This window comes from Symsagittifera roscoffensis, chromosome 6 (genome assembly GCF_963678635.1).
Source record: "Symsagittifera roscoffensis chromosome 6, txSymRosc1.1, whole genome shotgun sequence".
NCBI lineage: Eukaryota > Metazoa > Xenacoelomorpha > Acoela > Convolutidae > Symsagittifera > Symsagittifera roscoffensis.
Window position 1 is genome coordinate 47,799,043 of NC_087067.1, and position 26,049 is coordinate 47,825,091.

The window sequence follows — 26,049 nt, forward strand, 5'->3', positions numbered from 1 at the left end:
TTTAGCGGAATCTTTTTTGTACCTTACTTGTCGTTTTTCTAGTTCAACAAACCTTTGTTGAGGTTGACAATTGCTATCAAATTTTATGTTTAGGCTACTAAACAACTCCAAATACGCCATATCATAAATATATCAATGAAACTTCTAGGGTTTTTGGGATTTTTTTTGTGCTTGATGATGATAGCGGGCTCTTTTCCAGTTCCCCCCTTTCAAATTCAATTTTGAAAAGTATATTTAACGTTGTCACAATGCAATGCAATTTGGCGTGGTGAACAAATCGACAATTCTGAACAGATTTGTTCTTCATATTACAGCGTAAAATCACGCATTTAGCCGTAATAACACGTAAAACAAACATAAAGCTCGGTATTTTGAAAGGGGGGGACTGGAAAAGAGCCTGATAGCGATTGGCTCTTCCCCCCCCCCCTCCCCCCGTCACCTCACATAAGCATCAATTTTATGGTGAAAAGACTGGTTTTTACAAGGATGAGTATGAAGACCAAATATGTTTATCATGGCATAATTAGTCTGTATGCCAAATTTTGTAGCAAGACGAAAATGTGAACAGAGAAAATACTCTAGAAACTTTGCAGGTGGGGGGAAAAAGAAAAAGAGTCTAGCGATTAACTGTTTATTTCGTTGTACTTGATAAATTTTATAATTCATAATTTCTATAAGTTTAATTAAGCGTAAATAAAAATGAAACGATACCATTGTGTATGGTTAACTTTTACATGACTTTCAACTTCGGAACTATTTGGTATACGAATTCGATAACCCATATTGCAAGGTCAAAATGTAGTTTTAAAATACGTTCGGTTGGTATTGGACAAACAGTGTTCCATTTGGAACCAAACTCTGCAGATAAAATATTGCAAACGAAATTGATGTTGGTGTAGATTTAGTTAAACTTCAAATAATTGTTCGAAACTTCAACGTTATAATTTTATAATCATTCTTCTGAAAGCATTTGAATGACAAAGCATTAGTTCTAGGTGCTAGAATATCAAGATGCTTCAAAATCTACCTGTCGACATTATTTTAAAAGTTTGCAATTTTTTATCAAACCCAGAGTTGAGAAATTTTTCGGTTACTTCAAAAAACTTCCACCTTTTAATAAAACAATACTCATTGCTGCAGCTGAACAAAGATCACCAATTGGGAGTCCTGACCTGGGAGCTTCTGGGACGATTCAGTGATTTAGATCAGAACCCTTTGCTAGCTCTTTTTGTGTGGAACAAACTGAGTGCAACCAGTATTGAATGCAGTGATAACATCAGCAGTCTTTTTGAGTTAGTGCAACTGTGAGCTTTTTCTTTTCTCCACTCTTCGCTTCATAATTGTACTCCCTGGTTGAGAACAACCGCTAAAAAATGTTTTTACGGTACCGCGACAACTTGCATCAGAAGACAACATGTGACAACTCGCAAAATTTTGAAAATTAATTTATAACGACGAAATTTTGGTAACCGGCTCTAAAGTTCGTATAAAGTCCTACTCTCTATAGGCAAGATCGCTATGTGCTGACGCGACAGCGGGGTGAGTGTACTGCGAGTTGTCTTTTATTGCGAATTGACTTTTCTTGCGAGTTGTCGCATGGTTTTTTATTGGCGGGATGAGCATTTCATACGTCATGAAAATAGTGTGAAATGTCTACGAGCGCAGTTTTATTTATAATATGAAATTCTATGTGACTACCAATTTTCTGTATATCAATATAAGAAATCTTCAAATTTGGCTTCGCATTCTTAGGTGTTTATTTTTTCAAAAAGATAAAACTACAGATTAATTGTCAATAAATATACCACTAATTTCACTGCCAAATTAATTTTATGCTTGTCTCACAGAGTTCGACAAAAAAATTTTTATACACATTTGCTTTAACAAGCTTCTAGTTGGAAAAAATCCTTGCTTTAAAAATTGGACAATTTTTGTTAATTTTTCTTATAATCTGAAATTGAAACAAATTGTTTCGGGCTCCACATAAAATAATCATTCTAATTTTTGTTTTTTTTTCATGTGAAAATATTGTGTCTGCACTAGTTTATAGAAATCAATTTGAAGATTTAAATGCAAAAACCAGCTTCTTGATAATGTTTGTTTGAGAATAAGGATGATTTTATGACTGAAAAAGAGAACAAGAAATTTTTCTTTTTAAATTGGGGTTTTGATTTTGATTTTTCTACGGTCTAATTTTTGCTTATCATACAGCTCCCATATTTTGAAGCTTTATAATTACAACTTTATAATTCAGGAGAAAATTGGTAATCAGTTTCCATAATCAGGTTGATTAGTTTTACCTTGATAAAATCAGATCTTTTAACTTTTTTGATCAAGAAAATTTTTCGTTTTTATAAAAACTATCCAGGCTGACCTGTAAACTTTGATTTTTTCTGGATCAGCAATTTTTTAGATATCTAACATTGCTAACTTTGTCTATGATCAGAAATATTCAAATCTGGTTTAGAATTGAAATTCAAGGCTGGTTAACAGCTAACTTAAAACTGAAAAAACACTGCAATAACCACGAATCTTCAGCGAACTAAGGCTGAAGTCAGTAAAAAAAGCTCACTTTAAAAACATGCAATCAAACCACAAATGAAAACAATTGAAAATTGGTACTCAAAGTCATTGATATCTTTTTATTTTAAAAACCTCCACCTAATGTTGATTACAACAACAGAGCAAAAATGAAAAGACTTCAGAGATAAATAAAAACACACCAATCGACAATTTCAGTGGTTTATAATGATATATGGAACCTGATCTAAACTATATTTTATGATTGGATAAATTAAATGTTTTACCAATGTAAAGTATTTAATATTAACCAATCACGATCCATCTAACTAACAACCCACTTATTTGTAAGTGCTGAAGTTACTTGTAATTTCAGCACCAGAGAGATTTGAATTTAACTTAGAAATTAGTTGGACTCTCCCGAGCACTTCAGCAGCCGCAATAAACCAGTATACCCTAGATCTATTGAGCCTAGCAGAGACTAGTTAAACAACCTGAGACTAGATAGTATAAGAGTAAGATTAGGATCGGTATTAGACTAAGAAGTTGCACGAATCTATCCGGCCGAAAATAAGATAGCGTGACGAGCAGACGGTGTACCCTATCCGAAATTACTCTATGAGTTATACACTCCAGTCTTAACTCATCTGGTGCGACCATAAGTCTCGAACAAGACCTTACTAGATTAGAATTAACCAAAAATAGATTAGAAATTAGACAAAAACATTTACAAAATGTTATACGACAATAATTTAATTGAAATGTCTCTCCGACTCAATAGATCAGAGCCAATATTCCGAACCATAACAGAACTACCCGGAATTGGAAGAAGACCTCGAACCAAAGACGACATACGACAAAGTAGAAACTTGCCGTATAGTTATATGATAGTTCGGCAAAAGCCAGAACAAACTTTTATATTTCGAATACTACTTGCAATGAATTTAGATTTCCATTTGCAAACATAAAACCTTGAAGTTACTCTTCAAAATCATTACAGGCGCTAAACAAAATTAATATTATACAATAACGATTGATAAAAAGATCTTAGATCGTTTTCCTAAAACTCTGCAGTAATATACAAAACATGTTTGAAAAATATTTATTGGAAAATAAAAATAAAAATTAGTAGCATGACAATAAATGGTTAGTAATCATAAATCATCCTGTTGTTCCAGCTCCATCACCTAAAACATAACAGCAATCATAAACCCACTAATATCATCAAAACACTAAATCTTTCCTTTACACACATTTAAAATTTTATTAAAACTTAAATTCACTTAATTTTAAAACCAGATCATCAAGGCTTATCCTTGGATCTTAAATCATTTTCTACTTAATAAAATCTCAAATTTGATCATCAAGGCTTATCCTTGGATCAAACAGAACAACTTTGTTCTCCCCCACCCACTTAATTAGTGTCTAACGACCTCAAACGTCGATTCACTACCCAACCCTTTCTAAAGACCTAAGACTAATAGAAATTTTTAAACAAAACTAATCATTCAAATTAGGATAAACAGTGAAGAACTTCGGTTATTCATCCTTCACTTGACCCCCCCCTCTTACCAGACCCAGGATAAATCTTAGACTTAGTAAGTTTAAAATAGTATCTAACGAACTACTCGCGTTCTAATTATACCTGAACCTTGTGGATCGATTTACTATTCTCCAACCCTTGAACACAATCACTACCCCTAAGTAAGATTAAGTAAGTTAACACCTTAGCTTATACTAGTCACGAGAAAGTAAAAATCATTCTTCGGAATCGATATACTTTTCTCTCCAACCCTGAACAAATAGACCCAGGTTAAGCTAACCAAAAAATCGTAAGAACTAACAGTTTAAGAAAATAGAAACCATTTAACAACCTTTTGCATCCGTCATTCTAAACCTTATGTCATTTAAAAACCTAGGAAATAAACAAACAATCGTTTTACACAATTGTGAAATAGATAACAAAAAATACGACCTTGTAATCACACCTCATACACAAACAGTTGGATACATTCGCACAAAACGACAAACACTAAAGAGGAAAATAATAACTAAACAAAGACAAATAACACGAAAAAGATTTTCAAAAAATCGAAACGCATTTTCAGAATCAGAAACCAACAGTTTAGACGAACTTTACAAACTAAAAGAATCAATAGATAAAAATTGCCCACTTCACGATCAACTATATTTTTCTGACTCAGAAACAACTTCAAATTCATCACAAAGAGGAAAAAGAAGAATAAAAAAACAGTACAAACACAAACCAGTACATTTATACAATTGGAATCAACCAATTCGACACATTAATAATTACATATTAACAGTCATCGAACGGAAAAATGAGTTCAACACACACCCCAGGTGACGAAACTCCAGATGATGATGAAATCTTTCCTTTTATAGTAGACGCAGATACTGATAGAGGACAACACATATTTTGTCAAAATTTACTCGTAAATTTATTTGAACCCGGAATCAGTCCATGTAAAACAGAGTTCCCCGATGTAAAAATCAAAAGACAAATCATAGACCACTACTTAAAAGATATATGCAACATAACACAACAGTATGGAATCTACTCCATAGAATTCACTTCCCCAAACCATAATAATAGAACATATACTATTCAAACAGACGATCTTGACTTAGAATTTTCAAAAGTTTTTTCAGAATATATAAAAAGCATCCAATACCATAACTCACAAAGAGCAAACTCCATTTTCACCAATGAAGTTTTCGCAATAATATATAGTTATATTTCGATATTAGAAAATGAACTCCCATTAACAAATGTCTCACCGACAGAAACATCTAAACATTTAAGAGTACGACATGAAATCACATTACTCTCTAGTTATTTAAACATCATTAAAGAAAATTTCACGAAAGACGACGTTTCACAACATACAAAACACGATCTACAAAAAATTTTGGCATGGTTCATAATAGATTATTTCACACACAATATTGATTTAATTGCACAAGCAAGAAAAAATTTTAGACCCCAAAATTCGAACGATGATACCGCTATCACAGAACAATCAGATTATGTTTGGGACCCCGAATGGTCTCATCCCGCATTTATAAGCTTCCCACAATCAATCTCAAGTCAAGCAATAAGTACGATATCTTACATAAGAGATTATGTAAAAGTAATACCATTAACCATTGATGCAACACCATTAAACTATAATACATTTTTACCCGATACACAAAATAATAGTTTAAACTCTACAGTCATACACAACGAAAACCTCAATGGAACTAGGAATCTTACTCAACAAGATATACAGACACCATCACACTTCATAAATGAAGAAATTGTACACACAACAACTACACAACAAAGTATTTCACCAATACGCCCGAATTTAACAACACCAAGAAATACAAATCCTTCACAAACACAGGTAACCTTACAATCAACCGTTAAACCTTCGGTTGCTCCAAAATATTCACATATGGATTACCAAACATATAGACCCATGACAATACCATCAAAAACACGCAAAACATTCACTAGAAACAACTTTACAGACCATAATTATAATTATACACATCCGTCAAAAACAAATTATCAACCACAAAGGAATTTTAATCAATATACAAAACCTCGAAACTGGGATAACCCAACGGCCCAATATAATTCCAAAAATTTTCAACCAAATCCTCCACAGGATCGCAGTGAAAATTACCCATTTTTTCAACAAAATAAAAATAAAAAACAGACATCTTATCAAATGGATTATTTATCCTCAGATGATGATTTCATACAACCAGATATATTTACACCAAATACTCAAGAATATCGTAGACAAGGAATACAGAGAACACGTACAAATCATAGAAATTTTTCTCCACAACCAATAGATGCACAACATCAACAACCAATTCAACAACAAAATCTAATTAATACACAATCTTTTCAACCAATTCAACAACAAAATCCAATGACTGCACACTCGTATCAAGCATCACAAATGCAAAATGAAATACCACTCCCATATTATCTCCAACAACATGAAATAACAAGAAACCAACTTTCGAATTTTTCTCAAATGCCAAATGCAGCAGAATCATTACAAATGACAATGAATCCATACCTTATGGGTGGATCATCAATAACATCAAATAAACCTTTAATGGTTTTCACAGGAACAGACCCTGAATACTCTGTAGAAGATTATTTAAATGCAGTAACAGCAAACCTGATTTTAAATATTGGACCTGAACCAATTAATACGCCACTACATCAAAACTGGATACATCGACGCACAGCGTTAATACAAACAACCTTAGATGGCGCAGCCCAAAAATGGTTTTCAGTACTACCTCTAGAAATAAAATCAAACTGGAAAAGATTTACACAAGAATTTTCAAAAATGTTTGACTCCGAAAGAAACAAACAACAACAAAGAGTTTTATGTAATGAAATTCGCAGATTACCAAACGAAACCATCAAGCAAATAGCAGTACGAATCGAAACACTAGTTCGAAAAGCATATTCATTAAATACACATGACTATAAAAACACAAAGATGACAGAAATCTTAATGATGACCTTAACACCACAATTAAGGAAAATAGCAATAAAAAAGAGAGCATCCCATCCTTCTTCAATTCGAGAACCCGATTTAGATTTTCGAAAACTAGTAGACAAATTAGAACAAGCAGAAATCACGATGAAACTAGAAGAAACGGAAAATCTGAAATTACAATACGTTAACAGAATTGAAACGACTCCCACTAATATTAATAATATACAGGAATCAGAGACAGACCTCGTTGAAAAAATCACTGAAATACTCAATATTTACGAAAAGAACCCAAACTTTAAAGGCAAACCATCTTTCAAAAAATGGTGTAATTATTGCCGACGATACGGACATAGTATTTCCGAATGTAGACAAAAACAGCAAGATAGTCAAAATAAACCTCAAAAATACAAAGAACCAAATAAATCATTCTATCAATACATGAAAAAAGATCAAAATCTACCAAACAAAAATGTATACAGCAACAACAGTTCAGGAAAGCCACTTCCGAACAATACAAGTTATACAAGAAATCAATCCCCATATAACTCAAGTTATAGAGGAAGATCACCAGAACGAAGAAACACGCAAAATTCATCACAAAATCACTACAATAGACCAAATAGTCGAAATAACTACTCCAGATCAAATTCAAATACACAACGATTTGTTTCTAGATCTAATTCCCAATCAAGAAATAACTACTATCCAAACAACCAATCACGAAATTCATCATACAATAGGAATAGAAACTACTCCTATAATCGAAATAGAAGTTATTCAAACAACCGAAACCAGAATTACCCGAATAATCGATCAAGGAATAACTCATATAATAGATCGAACTATAACAGACCAAACAATAATTACCAAAACAGATCACGAAATAATTCACAAAATCGACACTCAAGTTATAATAATCGTTATAGAAATTATTCCCAATCACCACACCAGAATAATAATAACTATAATAATTCTAATAATCGCCACAGAAGTAGTACACCTAAACATCAAAGACAAATCAATCAAGTACAATCTAACCCAGAAACAACATCAGACCCTCCAGGTATTGATGACACAGTAACTGATACGTTACAACTCAATCAAATAAACTGTACATCATCAGATTCAGAAAGTGATACTGAAAACACTCTTTCTATCAATATGATAAAAGTCGAAAATGACTATGAATCTGTCATATATGAACAACCCTTTCCATCACACATATATGAAAATCAATCAGAATTTCTTCAAAATTATTACACTACACCCATAAATTCCACACCAACGACGCAAGAAACAAACGAGATTAACACTACAGATCAAACCAATAAAAATACCAAAACAAAATGCTTGAATACAAACCACATTTATCAAAATATACAAAAAGAACAACCCAAAGAAAAAATTTGGACAATACCATTTCTCTTAGAAAGCCCAAGAAATAAAGAATTTCAACCACCAGACCTTGAAATAGATTTTTTAATTGATTCAGGAGCAGAATCAAACATAATAAACATCCCCACATGGAATGAAATAAAAACTTTACACCCAAAGCTAACACCTCTTGAAACCTCCAGCAAACTAGCAACAGCACAAGGATCAACATTGATAAACTACGGAAAAATCCAATTATTTCTCCTTCCCACCAGAACAATGGAACAAAGCAAAATTTTAAATAAGCCATTTAAACAAATATTCCATATCACTGACATTAAATATAATATCATTGGAATACCATTTATTTCGAAGTATATACCAACAATTAACATACTAAATAGTAAAATATTAATCAAAGATAAATATACAAAAACAAAAGAAACATCCTTAACATTTTTTCAAAGATTAAATAAACAACCACCATTCTTTTCAAAATTCTATCCGATATTTAACCAACAAAGAAAACACCTGAAACCACTATCAGGAAACATCTATAATTTTTCAATCAAACAAGTTCACCAATATGATAAAGAACAAAACAAACAAAAATTTTATATGTCAGATTTTGAATTCAAACCTATTCATAAATTCTTCAAAATCACAATCTCTTCAATAAAATATTTAAAAAATTCGAATTCAGATATTATTTCCTTACATGTTTATAACAACACACCTTACCAAGTAACATTACCTTTAGGACTTTTAGGATATTGTGAAACCAACGCTACAATATCACCAATACACGAAAAAGCCTATCGCGTAAATAATATACTCCAATTACTAGATATTTGCCAATCTACAATTCTTAATGAAGAATTATCTATAAATAATATTATAAGTAACGAAAACAGAAATACGGATTATTTCACAAAAACTCCATATTTCAAACCTACATTCAACATAAGTAACTACACAGAGGACCAACAAAAATTTTTAACAATGTTTAATTTCCAACATTCACAAATAACACAAGACGAATTCGAAAAATTAGCCAAACAGCTAATTAAATATTCATCAGTCTATGCAACATCAAAATTCGATGTTGGAAAAATCAGTTCATCACTACATCTCCCGTTAAAACCAGACGCAGTTTTCAAAAAACAGAGAGCAAGTAAAGTACCAATTCACTTACATGATAAAGTGAACAGATTACTCGATATTTTAGAACAGTACAATATTATATCACCAGTTAATAAAGAAGAACAACCAAAAGGCAACACATTCATCAACCCCGTTATCATTCTAGCTAAAGGAGAATCATTAAAAATCGTTCTCGACGCTATATACCTCAATTCACTCATAGATGAATCAAAATGTAATTGGCCCATTGAACCAATACAAGTTATTTTAACAAAAATAAACGGCAAATACTTTACAACCGCCGATATGAATAGTGCATACAATCAAATGCCACTAGATGAACAATCACGACGTTTAACACAATTTGTTATCGGAAACCAACAATATGAATTTAACCGCTTATTCTATGGAATATCCATAGGACCAGCAGCATTTTCAGCTTTTATGAGCAAAATTTTTAGACCACTAATACTCAAGAAAAACGCAATCACCTATTTAGACGATGTTTTTATGCAATCACAAACAAAAGACGAAATGTTCAAAGTTTTAGAAAAATATCACCAAATACTTCAGAACGAAAATCTGAAGGCCGCCCCCGATAAATCACACTTCTTTTTGACAAAAGTTAAATTCTTAGGACATAATATAGAAAGAAAAACAATCACTCCATTGAAATCACGCATTGACGCTATTCAAAAACTTCAACCACCAACAAATAAAAAGAAAATCCAAGAATTTCTTGGAATGTTAAACTTTTTAAGTAAATATGTTTATAAAATGCAATTATATCTACGACCATTTTATAACATCCTTAGACAACAAAATAATTTTGAATGGAACATAGAACATCAAACACGATTCGAAGAAATAAAGAAACTTTTAACTGAACAAATTTCAAACACAATTCCAGACCCTGATCAACCATTTTATGCAATGTGCGATGCTTCGAACTTTGGCATCGGTGCAGCACTATTACAATCACATAATGGTACAAATAAAATGAATCTCATATCAGCAAATTCTCGATTATTCACTCAAGCAGAGCTACGACTCTCAACTCTAATGAGAGAATGTACAGCCATAATATATACACTGACAGAATATGAATTTCTGATACTTGGATCAAAACATCCCACAGTTCTATTCACAGATCAATAACCAATCATCTTTCTTTTTACACAAAAGTCTAATCCAAACCACCGAGTTTACAGATTTCAACTAATTCTAATGAAATTTCCAAACTTACATATAGTTTGGACTGCAGGAAAAAATCTTGCATTACCAGACACCTTAAGTCGAAATACACCACCTGAATTACTTACACGAAAAACAACAGTTGAAATACCCAAAAACATAAAATTCTACCTTGCAGAAAACGAAACATCACCCCGATTAGAATGCAAATATGCAGTAAAAACTGATATTGAACAATCACAAATAAATAATTTACAACATTTCCCACTTTATTTAGATTGTCAAAATAATCATTATGAAGTTGATCTACTTGGAACATCAACTTTCAAACCAATCCCATTTTCCCAATGGATAAAAAATAACACCCAACAAAAACGAACAAAACAACACCCGCCTAAGAAAGACAATTTTCCACTAATTGAAAAAGAAGATTTAACTGATAGAATAAATTTATCAGGACCACAAACAAATGATTCAAAATACACAATAAATCAAGTTTTTGACCTCCATGACCCACTTGATACAATACCCTTATCTAAATTAGAAATCGAAAACATTTTTCTCCCCCCAACAGAATCAATTACAATTTCAACACTGAAACAATATCAAAACCTTGACCCAGTAATTCGACAACTGAAATCATGGCACAAATATAAAACTAAACCTATCAAAGCAGATTCAACCATTCTAGGAAACAAAACACTCCTCCGATACTTTCGCAAATTTAACAACACAACAATTAACGAAAATACAGACCTTTTAGAGTATAACCTGAATGAATCTACAGTTCCATGTCTCCCTTTAAGTATGATTCTTATAGCTTTTAATATTTCACATACACAAAATATTAAAGGACACTCTGGATCAGAAAAAACATATTCAAATTTTATACAAAATTTTTACTTCCCAAATGCACCAATCTGGATAAAAGTACTATGCAATGATTGTATAATATGTCAGCTAAATAAACCTTACCCAAATCAAAAACAAATAGCACAAAAACAAGATTTTAAAGGACAAAGTTTGTACTTTAATCACCGTATCTCATTTGATACTAAAGGCCCAATTTCACCCTCATCAGAAGGAAACTCCTACATTATGGTAATTGTTGACGCATTCACACACTATGTAGCACTTAACCCAGTACCACATTGTTCGGACTACCAGAAATTTTAGTTACAGACAACGGTACAGAATTCATAAATAATGAAATAATAACACTATGTCATTTATACAACATTAAACACAAACCACGTACATCTCATGCACCTTGGACAAACGGCTTAGTCGAAGGTATGAACCGTTCACTACAAGAATATCTTAGATGTATCATCAACGGAAATGATACAAAATATACCGAATGGTCAGCAGATGTAAAATTATTTCCCTTAGCATATAACTCACAAATTACGACAACACTAGGAATGTCACCATATGAAATGGTTTTTAACCAAAAACCACGCAAACCAATAATGTTTACAGCAAATTCTCATAAAAACGCACAAGGTTATTGTCAACCAAATAAAGACTCAATTTGTTATAACCTACCTTTACATACACACGATGAAGATCATTTTCATCACCCACAAATTCTTAAATTAGCCTCCGGTACACACACCGAATGGATTTTAAATAGAGATAAGAAACACAATGAAATTTACCAAAAAATAACGAAAAAGTTATTACAAAGACAAAACATAAATGAACAAATCAATTCACGTTTTACACCAGCTTCCGATTTAAAAATTGGAACATTCGTTCTCATACCTAATTTTAATACTCAAAAAGGAATTTCTAAAAAATTACAACCCCTCCGAAAAGGACCCTACCAAATAATTGCAAGACCCACTGATGTCACATATAAAATTACCGACTCCAATAAAAAAGAAATCGTTCAGCACCGAAACAACCTATTACCTTACTACCCAAAAGAATACGCACTCCGCGAATTAACCCAATTATATTCCTTCACAGGATTAAAAATAATTCAAAATGAACCACATCTGAAAAACACAGAACAAAATGATAACCCCACCGAAAATCAAAACACAAAACCAACCGCCACCAAAAACAATACACAAAACCATAAAGAATCTCCAAAACAAAGAAAAAATAGAAAAATGACAGAACAAATAATACCCCAAGAAGAAATAGACAAATCAGAACATAGAAAAACAACAAGACTCCGAAATCAACCACGTAAAAACTACAAAATGTTCATCCCCCAATCTAAAATATTAAAGAAAGTAGAATTTAAAAAGTAATTTTAAGATTTTATACTTCACAATCTTGAAACCTCCGTAACATTTTTCATTTCAATTTTTCAAAATAACATGCTCACAAGTACGCAATAATTCTAGTTCAAAATAAACCAATAGGATTCATCCAATCCGCCACTTTCTCTAACTCAAACTAAGATCAATTAGACGAATAATCTAGAACTCCAGGCACATCTCTAACTATAACTTTACAACCTCCAGGTCAAAAATAAGCAAACCACTCCAACTTGACAGCTAAAATAAATATCACCATAATACCGTACCCCTCCCTTATCTAATAACCCAAAGATCAACAATATTTCCCCAACTCAGACCACGAATACCCCCAAAACAAATTTGATAACTTAGCCTAAAGTAACAAAATGAAGATTTTAATTAGCCTAAAGTATAAAAATCTCACCATACCCCGGATCATTTGACAAACAAAAATAAAGAAAAAGACGACCTCCCAGTCACCATAAAAATTGCCCCAACAAATTTTTACAAAACTCAACCCACTTATCAAAAAACTAATAAATAATTCGACCACACTAGAAAATCGCCTCAAACAGCAAAAAATATTCGACCAAGAGATCATTTCTTAAATGCTCTTCTCTCAAACAGTTGCTCAAATACTTATAAATTTTAAACATTTTTTTTCAATACTTGAAGCCTTTATAATATTTCTTTTTGATATACTTGAATATTTTCTAATAATCCTAATCATTTTTTGTAACATTTTTTTAATTTTCTACACTATACTCGAACTATTCCTCCAACTTTCCAAAACCCTTGAATATATCCACAGGTACGATTTTAACAACTTGTCTAAATGATACGAACAATTTTCAGTAGAACTGATATTTTTTTATTGTTTGTAATTTTCATAACATTTTTATCATCCCTCATTTTGACCATATGTAAATGTATAAAGAAAGCAATCATCACATTTGCCCTAGCAACAATTTTCCTAATTATTTTTTTGGAAGAATATTATAATAAACACAAAATTTCTCACTAAAGTAATAATCCAAAAAACCATCAAAAATTGCTACCCAACAGTCACAAAGTCAGTCTTCACCGACATCATCCCAAGATAACCAAACACCACCTTCAACTACTCAAAATCCTCAAACATCTACACGAATTTCTTTTCAAGATAATCCATACACTTTTGAAGAACGGCACGCTCGTTTATCTGAACCACTAGAACCAGTTCAACGACAAGCATCTCTAAGTGAACCAACATATAATCTTTACCCAACACTACCACAAGAACTAAGTAGATTACGAAACCTTAGTCAAAACCAAAACACAACAGAAATAAATAGACAAATTATACATCCTCGACGAAATAGAAATTTTCAAACTCCCCGAGTTCATTTCGAAATACCTCAATCACCATCACAAACCACTCCAGAAAACACCACTGGTATCACACCAGAAACTCCTACACTTTTTTCACAACGAAGCACTTCAAGTCTACCATCAGATTACTTAGGTTCAACACCAACATCTGAACAAATACGTGAAAATCCCTTTAACCCCCCAAACCAAACATCACGATTTCCATATTGGACTACACATTCATTTACACAAGGTGAACCAAATTTAGTCAATGACCCCATAGATATTTCTACGGATACAACAACATCCTCATCACTACCAGAAACATTATCACTACCATCAACACCATCAATAAGCCAATTTTCACCACCACCCTTTAACTTAAATTTTCCAAATAATCTCGACGCCAGATATCGAGAACAATCATCAATAAATATTCCTTTAAGATTAGATTGGAATACATTTACAGCACCTCCACCACTATTTGGACAACATCAAGAAAGTAACCGCCTTCATAACTGGGCACTTAATAGATTACAATATCGCCAAGATATTCACAACGATATCCGTGATCACAATATTCAAATACTCCAACAAAACAGTTTACAATTAAAGTTTGAAATCACAGTTAAGTTAAATAATATTACCCAACATCCCTACCCATTAAATCCACCTAACATAACAGCTCAATCACTACCACCACCGTTTATAACTACTGAAGTAATATACAAATACGACAGATATACCAAAAACACAATTGGTTACATTACATTTTATAACCCATACTCAGGATTATCATACACATGTATATTCTAAAATTATTAATTTTTTTCCAACTCCTTTTTTTAGTAACCTCAAATCAAAACATAAACCCTTCCCCCCGTACAGGACCACAAGATTTATTAGTAACACATTACGATTGTGAAGAAAATGAACAAAAAACACTACACAAATATGCAATAAATCAAGTATCACAATGTGAAACAGAACCACAAGCTATAGAAACCACAAATGTAATAGCAACACTCTATTCAAAAGCCCGAGCAACAACAGTTACAGGTTATAAATTCACAGCAACATTTTCCGAAAAGAAAGTACATTGTTCACAAGTCTCGAACGGAAACAAAAACCGACTTGACCATGAATCATTCTATCAAAGTAATATAGAACGTCTTTTACATCTCAATCCCGACGATTGTAAAAATGAATTACTTAGACTAAACATCACACAAAATAAAAACTCCCAAAGAAAATTAGTTAATTTTCAAGTTTTTTCAGACTCTGTACATCAATCACAACTTGAAAGACACCAAGGACATATAAAACTAGACGAAAAATACCCGTATAACGGCGCACACGGACGATTAACCTATGACCTACATGATAAACATTGGATACCACACATTGGTATAAATAACCCATCAAACTGCAAAGCAGACACAAAAAATAAAGGATACCAAGAAATAATGTTTTTCGATTGGAAAATACAACTCGAAAAAATACAACTAACACGAGATTTATCAGATAACACAATGATCTATCAAGGAATCCGATTACCTTGTAAAAATGATCAAGGTTATTGCGACCCTACAACGAGAACACAAGCAACAATTGTTTGGTTCCCCGAAGATACATGTACAACATTTCAAGTAGCAAAAATACACGCTCGTATGATAAAATTTCACGAAAAATATTTTATACAATCAATTCCATATGAACAAGTCCATCCATCACGAAAACTAAGTTCTAATTTTAGAAACATAGACAATATAGAAAACAAATTAACACGTTTCCAAATATATCAAGAAACAGAACTTGCATGTAAATACAGGAATCCACTTCACAGAACACAATACTCTGAAATATTAGTTGAATACGAAAAAGGATTCGACATGACCACTGGAAAAGTAAAAATCGACCCATATGCCACAGGTCATCCTCTAAACGAAGGAACATCCTATATACCAGTTAATTTTGAAAAAAGCAACGGACAACCTGGTGGACATCTAAAACCCCATGACACCAGAAGCACACGCTTACAAGAATTATCACTAATGAATACTACCTATTTCGGTAATATCCACTATGATATTCATTTAGATATGAAACTAGATTATACAATTAGCCGCATTTTTCAAGAAATGTCACTCTCCGAATTAGAAACACTACACCAACTATGCGAATTAGAACGAACACAAATATTACAATCACTTGCACTAGCAGTATTAAAAATACCCTACGCAGGATACTTATTATCAGGAAATAGATCAAATTTTTTAGACTACGAAGGAAACATCTTATGGTTTTATACTTGTACTAAAAAAGTATCACCACTATACGTTTTTGAAGATAAACGATGTTATAAAAGAATCCCTATCTTTTATAAGAATAAAGTACATTTCGTGGATACACTTTCACGAAGAACCTATTTCTGGGATACCGCAGTCCCATGTGGATCAGAAAATAGCCACAATGTAGTACAACTAAACCCTGATGAAAATAAATATTATCTTCTCACTCCATATCCCACATTAATGCAATCACTCAAAAAATTTTCACCAGAAAGCATTCGCGCTATCGCTCGAAACCCAAATATAGACTTACAATCAATAGGAATCTATTCAAAATCAGATATTCAACATCACATTAGAACGCAACAATTCCAAGAATTATTAACACAAATGGACACTATACAAAGACAATCAATTGACCAAAATCTACGCAAACTTGCAGAAACCGCAGGTTTTGCCGATATCTACACACAAGACTATAGCGGATATTTTAAAGACATTAAAGATTATATATATCTAAACGGTGAAAAATACCGTCCCCAAGATATATCACCAATTAACATTTTTAGCTTTGTTACACTCAAAAATGAGATCCTCGATTTTCTAGGATGGCCCTACTACATCTTAGAAAAATTGACTATTTTATACGCAATGTTTAACTTTTTTGGATTTCCTTTCTCACTCTTAAAAGGAATCTACAATACATGTGCTATACACACACAAGTAAACAGACAAGCAAGCGTAGCACGCATACTCTTTGCAGGATTTTTTGGAATTTTTTCCACATCTATAAACAAAATTCTTTTAGACGCACAAATAAAAGAATATAACACAAAAATAGCAACACGACAAAATACATACGACGAAGAACATAACAATGTCGACACACAGCCAACGGCACCACAATTACCACCCCTACCAAATAACCATCCACTATCCCTGGTCCCACGAAATTTTCGACATTTAGCAATCACACATAATCCAAATTTTCGACTCAATACATCGCAAAGTCCCGTCCAACATATAATGACACATCAATCACAAGATGATAATACTTATGAACAAATTATTGAACAGCCCCATACCACCGCTTTTCAATCTCAAAATAATAATTTTTTTAGCCCACGATGAGCCGCCAACTTGGATCACTACACCGATCAAATTCCCACCCAACCAATCTTACCTCTCCAATCCCAATAATACCACTTTTTGCTTTTCCGCCACCCGATTTTCCATCTAGCAATGTAACATCAGGCATGAATTCCGACACTAACTCACATATTTCAGTTTTATACTCCATCTCACAACTAAATAACCCGAATATTGAAACCCCCGATGAATTTGCCGACTCAGAACCATCCCCATCCAATAATTTTCATAACCCTTCTAATTTTTCTCAACCTCCTTTTCAACCCATATTATCCAATAACCCTGACCCAATCACTCCCACACCCTCTTATGCTTCCCAAGTTACCCCAACCTACTCCTCATACCATTCTGACCAATCATCTCATTCTCCAGACACCCCCCGAATCTCCCCAGAGCTAGATAATTTTATTACCCTTCAACAACAACCCTACCACCTTAACACCCCGACCATAAACCAAATCTCCTCCACTACAAATTCATCCAATCCCCCTACACCCTCTTCAAATTATACTGAATCATTAACACCATCATCCACATCCACTATATCTTCACTAAACACTAATAGAGCTTACCGCACTTTTAAATGAAAATTCCCCAACCATCCTTTCCCAGCAAAACCAGGAACAGCCCGTGAATACATCAACCACCCCCAGCATACTAACACTAAAGAATTTTTAGCTATCACTTTACCCTCGTTTCCACAATACACCTTAAACACCCCTCACGACGCTAACGAAACACGCAACTTTGTAGATGAATACGTTTTAATGCCCACTCTCTCTTGGACCTCATACTATCATTTCACTAACCCTCTTTGCTTACCTTTATCCAGCACTTCCATCGATATAGAACGAAACAAAGACATGCTATATCGACTAACTACACCACTAACCGCTAGACAGTTTACTTACGTTGGATATAAAAAATCACTAAAAATACACACTGCACCTAGAGCTAATGAATATACACTAGAATACTACGATCACAACATCATCAGAGCTAACCAAGATCAATTCTTAGACGACGATCGCTTCGCTAATCCACAAATCACCGAGAAATTTTTCATCAAGACACCATATGTATTTACACTAAACATCTTCGACCGAAAGTTTGATCACATTATTTCAGAAGCACTAACAAACACACAAGCATACGAAAGTTTTAAAGAACGCTTCCAAATCTTTTCACTAACCTTTCATTTCCTTGCACCACACGAAAGAGATTTGCACTGCTCACATGATATTATGTTGCGCACTAAACAAACACATACATACAGTTACTATCGTTTCATCCAAAATCACTTTGACCTCCACACACCCTCTAGACAACCACACCATCGTTTTCAATTCATCAATTCAAAATACACTTCACCGTATTTCCTAAATTTCACATATTGTATTAAAGACACTAACCTCCATGGTATTCTTCGTAATTATGACCCCATAACCCAAATGTACATTTTCTGCCCCATCACCAAGACCTTCAACGCCGAAGAATCCCGACCCTTCCTTATCCCGCACGAGTTTGTACAGCCTATAGAAATCCCAATTTTAGAATTCATCCACAACACTAAATTTAACCACAAATTATATAACTTAATCCAAAACACACCTTATGAGTTTGCAGTAGGCACTGAAGAACTAACCACTATTAAGGCACTTCAATTGCTTTGACCACTGCTTCAGACTAAAAATATCATCCGCATTCTAGCTAAACTACTAACAACTTCAGAACTAATTCACGACATCTTCCCCCACGGTTTTTTCCCCGACGACTAACAGGTAAGTATGAATTAAGTAAATATTACTAACTAATTACAGTATTAAAAACTCACCATTCTTTATTCATGTTTTCCTTAGATTTTTAGCCTTCATCCGACGATCACCTACAAAAACCACAAAAGACAAATAAAAATCGCAAATTTCATCAAACAGATTTCAAAAATTCTATTAATCTCTTACACTCATAAATTTATAAATTTAATACCAATGCAGTAAATTCATCTATAATATTTTCCCCCAAAGCAGTAAATCTAATTATGATGAAAATTTGTATCTTAAAATTCCCCCATAACTAGCAGTAAATTTCCAAATTCTATGCAGTAAATTAATAAAATGCAATTGCAGTACTAACCTTTTGATATTTTCATTCATTCGCACAGAAATTCTATCCACACTCGCACAGCTCGCCCACGAAGAATTGTTTAAAATAATGAATTTCAGTTTCAAGTTTTCACACTCAACAACTCTAACATATAATAACATGTTTCAAATTTTCCTTTAATCCGGTTAGAAAGGAATCATATACTAAACAAAACTAACCAACGCAGCTTACTAAATACCACAAATCATAGAATAACAGCATGACTTAGAAAAGGAAACCAACGGTACCCAAACCGGATTAACCCAGTTTAAAACTGGATAATTCATTCTTTTGAAGACTATTACAAAGTCTTAGAAAGAAATAATAAAACACAAAAAAGTCGAAAGACAAACCCATACCACGAACAATTTACTTTTTGGAAAAAGGACACAACCAACGAAACATAAGAAAAACCACAACAAACCCAACATAAAACGTTGTCACATAACAGGACCCCTCACAAAAACCGCATGAAATCATACTCCCACTCCTGGCCTAACCCACCAGAAGAGGACGTCCTGAGCATGCTCTATAGCCGGCCTAACCCACCGCGCTACATCCACGCTTTGTGACCACACCTCTATTTTTAATAAGAGCTACTCAAGTGTGAGTAACTCTTCAAAATAACCGAACTAAAACAAAAAGCTTTTGTGAAAACAACTAACTAAAATCATTATTAAAAAATATTAAACTAATAAAAGTTTTATAAAATGTAAAATCACATGATGCAATATATAGATCAGAATACAACACCAAGGACGAACATCAAAAGACAAGACGACCCCACTACACTCGAGAGAGAATGACCAACTACAATCAATATGCCGCTCACAATCACAACTCAAAGGATTTAGAGTACGACTTGACCTCGCAGAAAAGGACTTCATTGAACTAGACCAATGACCACCTCGATGACCCAAGTGTACGTACAGATCCGAGTAACCAGGCATCCCCTCCACGCACAATCTCCACGCCATTCCCAAGCTAGATCAGACACAAAAGAAGTTCTCCCCGAAGAACAGAAAAACCTGACATAGCCAACCATTCTGAAATCAGAATTGATTTTGTTGCAGAGACTCAGTCGTTGTCACAAGAAGAACACAACGTCTTATGTCCCTAACTCCAGCTTCCTGAAACTTCATTAACAAAGAAGAAGCGGAAGAAAATTATGATGTTCACCAAATACCAATGTCCATCATCCATCCTTGAATTACAGAAGAACTGTTCTAAAAAACTCTGTAAAACCCGGATGGGTGGAACCTGATCTAAACTATATTTTATGATTGGATAAATTAAATGTTTTACCAATGTAAAGTATTTAATATTAACCAATCACGATCCATCTAACTAACAACCCACTTATTTGTAAGTGCTGAAGTTACTTGTAATTTCAGCACCAGAGAGATTTGAATTTAACTTAGAAATTAGTTGGACTCTCCCGAGCACTTCAGCAGCCGCAATAAACCAGTATACCCTAGATCTATTGAGCCTAGCAGAGACTAGTTAAACAACCTGAGACTAGATAGTAAAAGAGTAAGATTAGGATCGGTATTAGACTAAGAAGTTGCACGAATCTATCCGGCCGAAAATAAGATAGCGTGACGAGCAGACGGTGTACCCTATCCGAAATTACTCTATGAGTTATACACTCCAGTCTTAACTCATATAATTCGATCGTGTTATTGACATCGTGCGCAAATGTTCAAATACCGGTTCTACCGGAATTTTTGTTTTTCATTTTTTGACACTGATATAATGCCTAGAGGATATTCATCAAATTGGATGTTTGTTGCGATCAAAGAAAAAAAAATTTCGAGGTGTTTTGTTTGGTCCAAAGTTCACTTTAGATCAAACTAGATGAAAACAGCGTAGCGAACAAATACACAGCGCGGCTTTTTTTTGCGGCGGCCGAAAATGGCCACGTTTTTCTACAACTTTTATCTCGTAAAAATTTAAATTTTACGTAGAAAAAGTTGTGGAAAAACGTGGCCATTTTCAATTGGTTTCAAAGTTGGTTTTCAAGTGTAAGTTAGTTTCAAAAACAGACAAACAGATTGCTGATTTTATGTTTTTTTTCTAAATTATGAGAAGTTATTTATTACTTTGACAATTCACAATAAAAAGAATTCCAGAGTTTTGATTTTTTGAACTACTTTTTTAAGCAGCGTTGTTTCATAAAAAAGTTGTTTCATGAAATAATGATACCTGATTATTGCTGAAAATTTTATCTATGAAAAACACTGATCATTGCTAAGATTTTCATAAAAAATGTCCTTGTCTCTGATCCAGCGATAGTTATCAATGACATGCCAACCCCGATAATCAAAGATTTTTAAAGAACCTAAAACATTAGGGCTAGCGTTCTTTCGTTTTTTACATATTTGAAATTGTATGACTTCCATGTTTTTGGGTGTCAACCCGGCTTTTTGTGATTTAGCGGGGGAAAAAGAGGAAAAGTGAGAGTTCATTACTTCGTGGAACACGCGTATTTTATTTTTAAACAGTTTAAATTGTGCCAAAATACTGGCTTGCACCTAAAAACAGGTTTTCTGGTCAAAACCTTACAAAACAACCCAAAATCATAGTTTTTTTTCAAATTTTATTTGCAGCGCAAAAAATTTAGCAAAATTGGATTTTTTAAAATTTTTCAGGAGAACAAGGAAAACCAATTTAGTCGACCTTATAAAAATTGTCGAAATTTTTTCTTTTTTGGAAATCTGATGATTAGAAGATCGAGAAGATCTTTCAAAGTCTGAAATTGATGAAGGACTCTTACGAGGTAATAAAAAAAATTGGCTGAAATTTTTTAAAGTGATATTGAGAAGAAGTTTGTTCCGTTCGAGGAGCATTGTACATTTACATAGGATGGTAGCAAAATAATTGGGTAGGCAGCTGAAAGCTAATAAATTTGTTTTAAAAAATGGAAACATTGATAGCTATCATTTGTTCTTTTTAAATGGTCGCCCACGACTTTTGACTGCTAGTGTCCACATCTTTGAGTCAGCTGCTGGTTAAAAAATTTTTTAAAAAGTTTGTACAACATTGCCTGACTAAGATTATGACTATTTATCCACCGGTGAAAGGACCAACAAAAGAGCTGTTGTGCCCAACTCAAGGCGAACCGCTGTTGTGCCCCTACAAGCCTTTTTTTGTTTTTTTTTGTCGGCTGGGTAATGTTGCTTCAGCCGCAAGCAACGGGCACGGATCATGTTGGGCCTCGAACATCCGACCATTCTCCACCACGATATGTTTATTTTCTCGAAAGTTATGCCCGCATTATTTATTTTCAAACGGGCGGCCAGTTGCTGACGAATAATTTAAAAAATAATAATCTTGCAGCATTTATTGTAATAATCCGCTGTTTGCCAATAATTGTCACCAACGAAATGTAACTGCTTTTGCCCACATTGCAAAGTTATATTATAAGCGTTTTGGTTGTTTTCAGGTGTGAACTACGTCACAACGAGTGTCTGAAAACTCTGCCAATGTCGATCATTACAAGCACGTAAGCAAGAAGAATTGATCGTTTTGACATCTTGGTATCCCCTGCATTTATCTGGTTCAATAGTTTATTGCCGGTAGTTCTAAATCAAAGTATTTTGTTACAAAATGTTTGAGACAACCCTTAGAAAGTTATTAAAATTGTCTGATGACTCTATGGATGATTTTTGGCAGAGATATGACCCGGGTTACGTAGGACCTGAACAAACTGCTAATTTTTCGAAGATATTGATCAAAAAATTGATCACTTAAGTAACTTATCGTCTAAGAAAAAACCTATTTGACCAACTTGTCCATTTCATTTTAAAAAAAATCCAACACAATGGACCAAAAAGTATTTAATTAATCTTTTTTTATAAGTTTTAGGGTCACTGATAATTTATTGCCTTGTGGAACAGTTCTCTGTTTCGATTCAAATTCAGACCAAGGTCTGCTTTGCTGCTATACCAGCGAAAAAACCCTCCTCATGCTTAAAAGAACCATCTCCATTTCGCCAAGTTATGAAGTGATAGCTCAAAACGAGTCGTTCACTTCGGCGCCAATCAAATCGATCCAAATCGGTGACTTCGGATTTACCATTGTGGTGGACGTGTTTGGAATAATGTTCAAGCTTTGTTCCGAGACCCTTCGGAAAATAAGAGTAATTGATCACCGCGGTTTGAGATGCTTGTCTCCTGCCTATGGACTTTTCCCATTTTCCACGAAGTTTGCTATAATGTCTCGTGATCTGGTTTTGTTCACATGTGACGAAACTAACTCGTTTGGATTGTGGAATTTGCAAACTGGAGACGTAAAAACGTTTCCTGGGCATATTTTATACAACGAAAAAACTGTTCGCATATTTCCGTTAGGGAGATATTTTTTATTAGTGAGTCAAGATAGCTGCTTTAATGTGATTGCCAATTTGTACATCCTGAATGACCTGGGAATTGTCCAGTTAGTTGACACCATAGGGTTCATAACAGGTCAAGTCAAATGCCAACTCAAAGATGTTGAACTCAAAATTGAACAGAATTCTCGAAATGATGAGAACAGGAGAAAGAGACCAATTAAATTTGCATTGCAAATTTGAATGTAAATAAAGTAAGTTTATAAATGAAATAAATCAAAATTGTATCTCATTAATATACAGTGCTGATTTAAATTAACCGGACAAAACGAGCTAAATTTGAAATTTAAAACGCGTTTTTCTCAAATTGGGTTAAGATTAGACAAAAAGTGAAGAGGACAAAAGTTGCCAGGAATTTTATCAAAATTAATATGGTGCAATTTTCTCTTCGAAATTCTCAACCAAAAGTTTAACCCAAAAATGGGTAATTTTGGCCTTTTTCAATTAATCGGAGAATATACCCTTCTTAAAGTTTGTACGGCTACGTAAGGAGCTCACTTTGATATAATTATGTCTGTGATCGACTGAGTGTTTTTTGGCGTAATTTTTGATTAACTAAGAAAAGCCAAAATGACCCACTTTTGTGGTAAAATTTTTGGCCCGAATTTTGCGAAACGAATTACATCATATTAATTCTTCTAAAGTTTTAAGCAAGTTTTGTCTTCATAAATTTTCACCTAAATTCAACCCAATTTGAGAAAAACGCGTTTTAAATTTCAAGTTTAACGCGTTTTGTCTCCGATTAATTTAAATCAGCACTGTAGTTCATTATTGGATTATTTTTTGACAACTCTATAAAGTTATTTCAGTCTTTTAAGTTATGTTTCCTAAATGCCTCGTTTTCAAGTCAATTGCAAAATTTGTTCAAAAAAACAACAAGACTGCTCGTATCAGGGCGAAGCGCTGAATGTTCCTACTGTCTTTTAAGGTTTATGGAGCAGCAGTAATAACATAAAATAAATAATTGAACTAATAGAAAAAGAGAATTTTTCTTTTCTAAAATTTGAAATTTTTTATGAAAATCATCCCCACACACGCCATATAAAGTACGAAAAGTTAGATTTCCTTCCTTGTACCAAATCAATTATGGCAAATAAGCTTCGTTCAACCAATTTGGAACAATTTCTAAGACGGATTAAATCTCCGCTTACGCGTTCCCGGGATGACCGAAACTTCTTATCATACAATTTTCATACATGAAAAATTTTCTTGTCATACAATTCCATACAATTCCATACGTATAGAAAATTGTATAAAATCTCTATGATAAACTTTTTTTCCATTTATGAAAATTGTATAATAGGTGTTTTTCCATAAACCAAAAAGTTTGATTTTTACTTTCTAAATTTATTTTCTGAAAAAAATTTCGTTTGTGTTTGCAACCGAACTCAAGTGACAAAGACCGTGGTTACTCAAAGCATCAAAGGTTGGACGGTCTTTGATCAGGATAGCAATACCTTTTGAATGATATAATAAAATTCCGTCAAAAAAGGCTGGTTGAAAAGTCGAGATTTGTCTGAAGAAAAAAATACCACCCCGAGCACATATATTCCGTTACTTTCGTATCGAAAGTCGGAACAATAAGCCCGAGCCGCCGCTCAGTTTTTTTTTCTGAAAATCAGACACTCGCAGACTTCTCTCAATAACCCTTAAAGTCGATCCGATTTTTAGAAATTTTCAAGCTAAAATTTTCACCGGGA

At 33.4% G+C, this 26,049-nt stretch overlaps 1 protein-coding gene across 2 annotated transcripts; it reads left to right on the forward strand.

The window, feature by feature from the left end:
• Positions 1-883: 883 nt before the first annotated feature.
• On the forward strand, positions 884-24,831 carry LOC134847945 (uncharacterized). Of its 2 annotated transcripts, none has more exons than XM_063865244.1 (3): positions 884-1,292; positions 23,405-23,464; positions 23,821-24,831. In XM_063865244.1, exons 1-3 carry the CDS (start codon positions 1,012-1,014, stop codon positions 24,530-24,532), a joined length of 1,053 nt encoding a protein of 350 aa, XP_063721314.1. In that variant the 5' UTR covers positions 884-1,011; the 3' UTR covers positions 24,533-24,831. The 2 variants fall into 2 exon arrangements, with proteins under 2 accessions (XP_063721314.1, XP_063721315.1); XM_063865245.1 differs by having other exon boundaries at positions 23,827-24,831.
• The last annotated feature ends 1,218 nt before the right edge of the window (positions 24,832-26,049 follow it).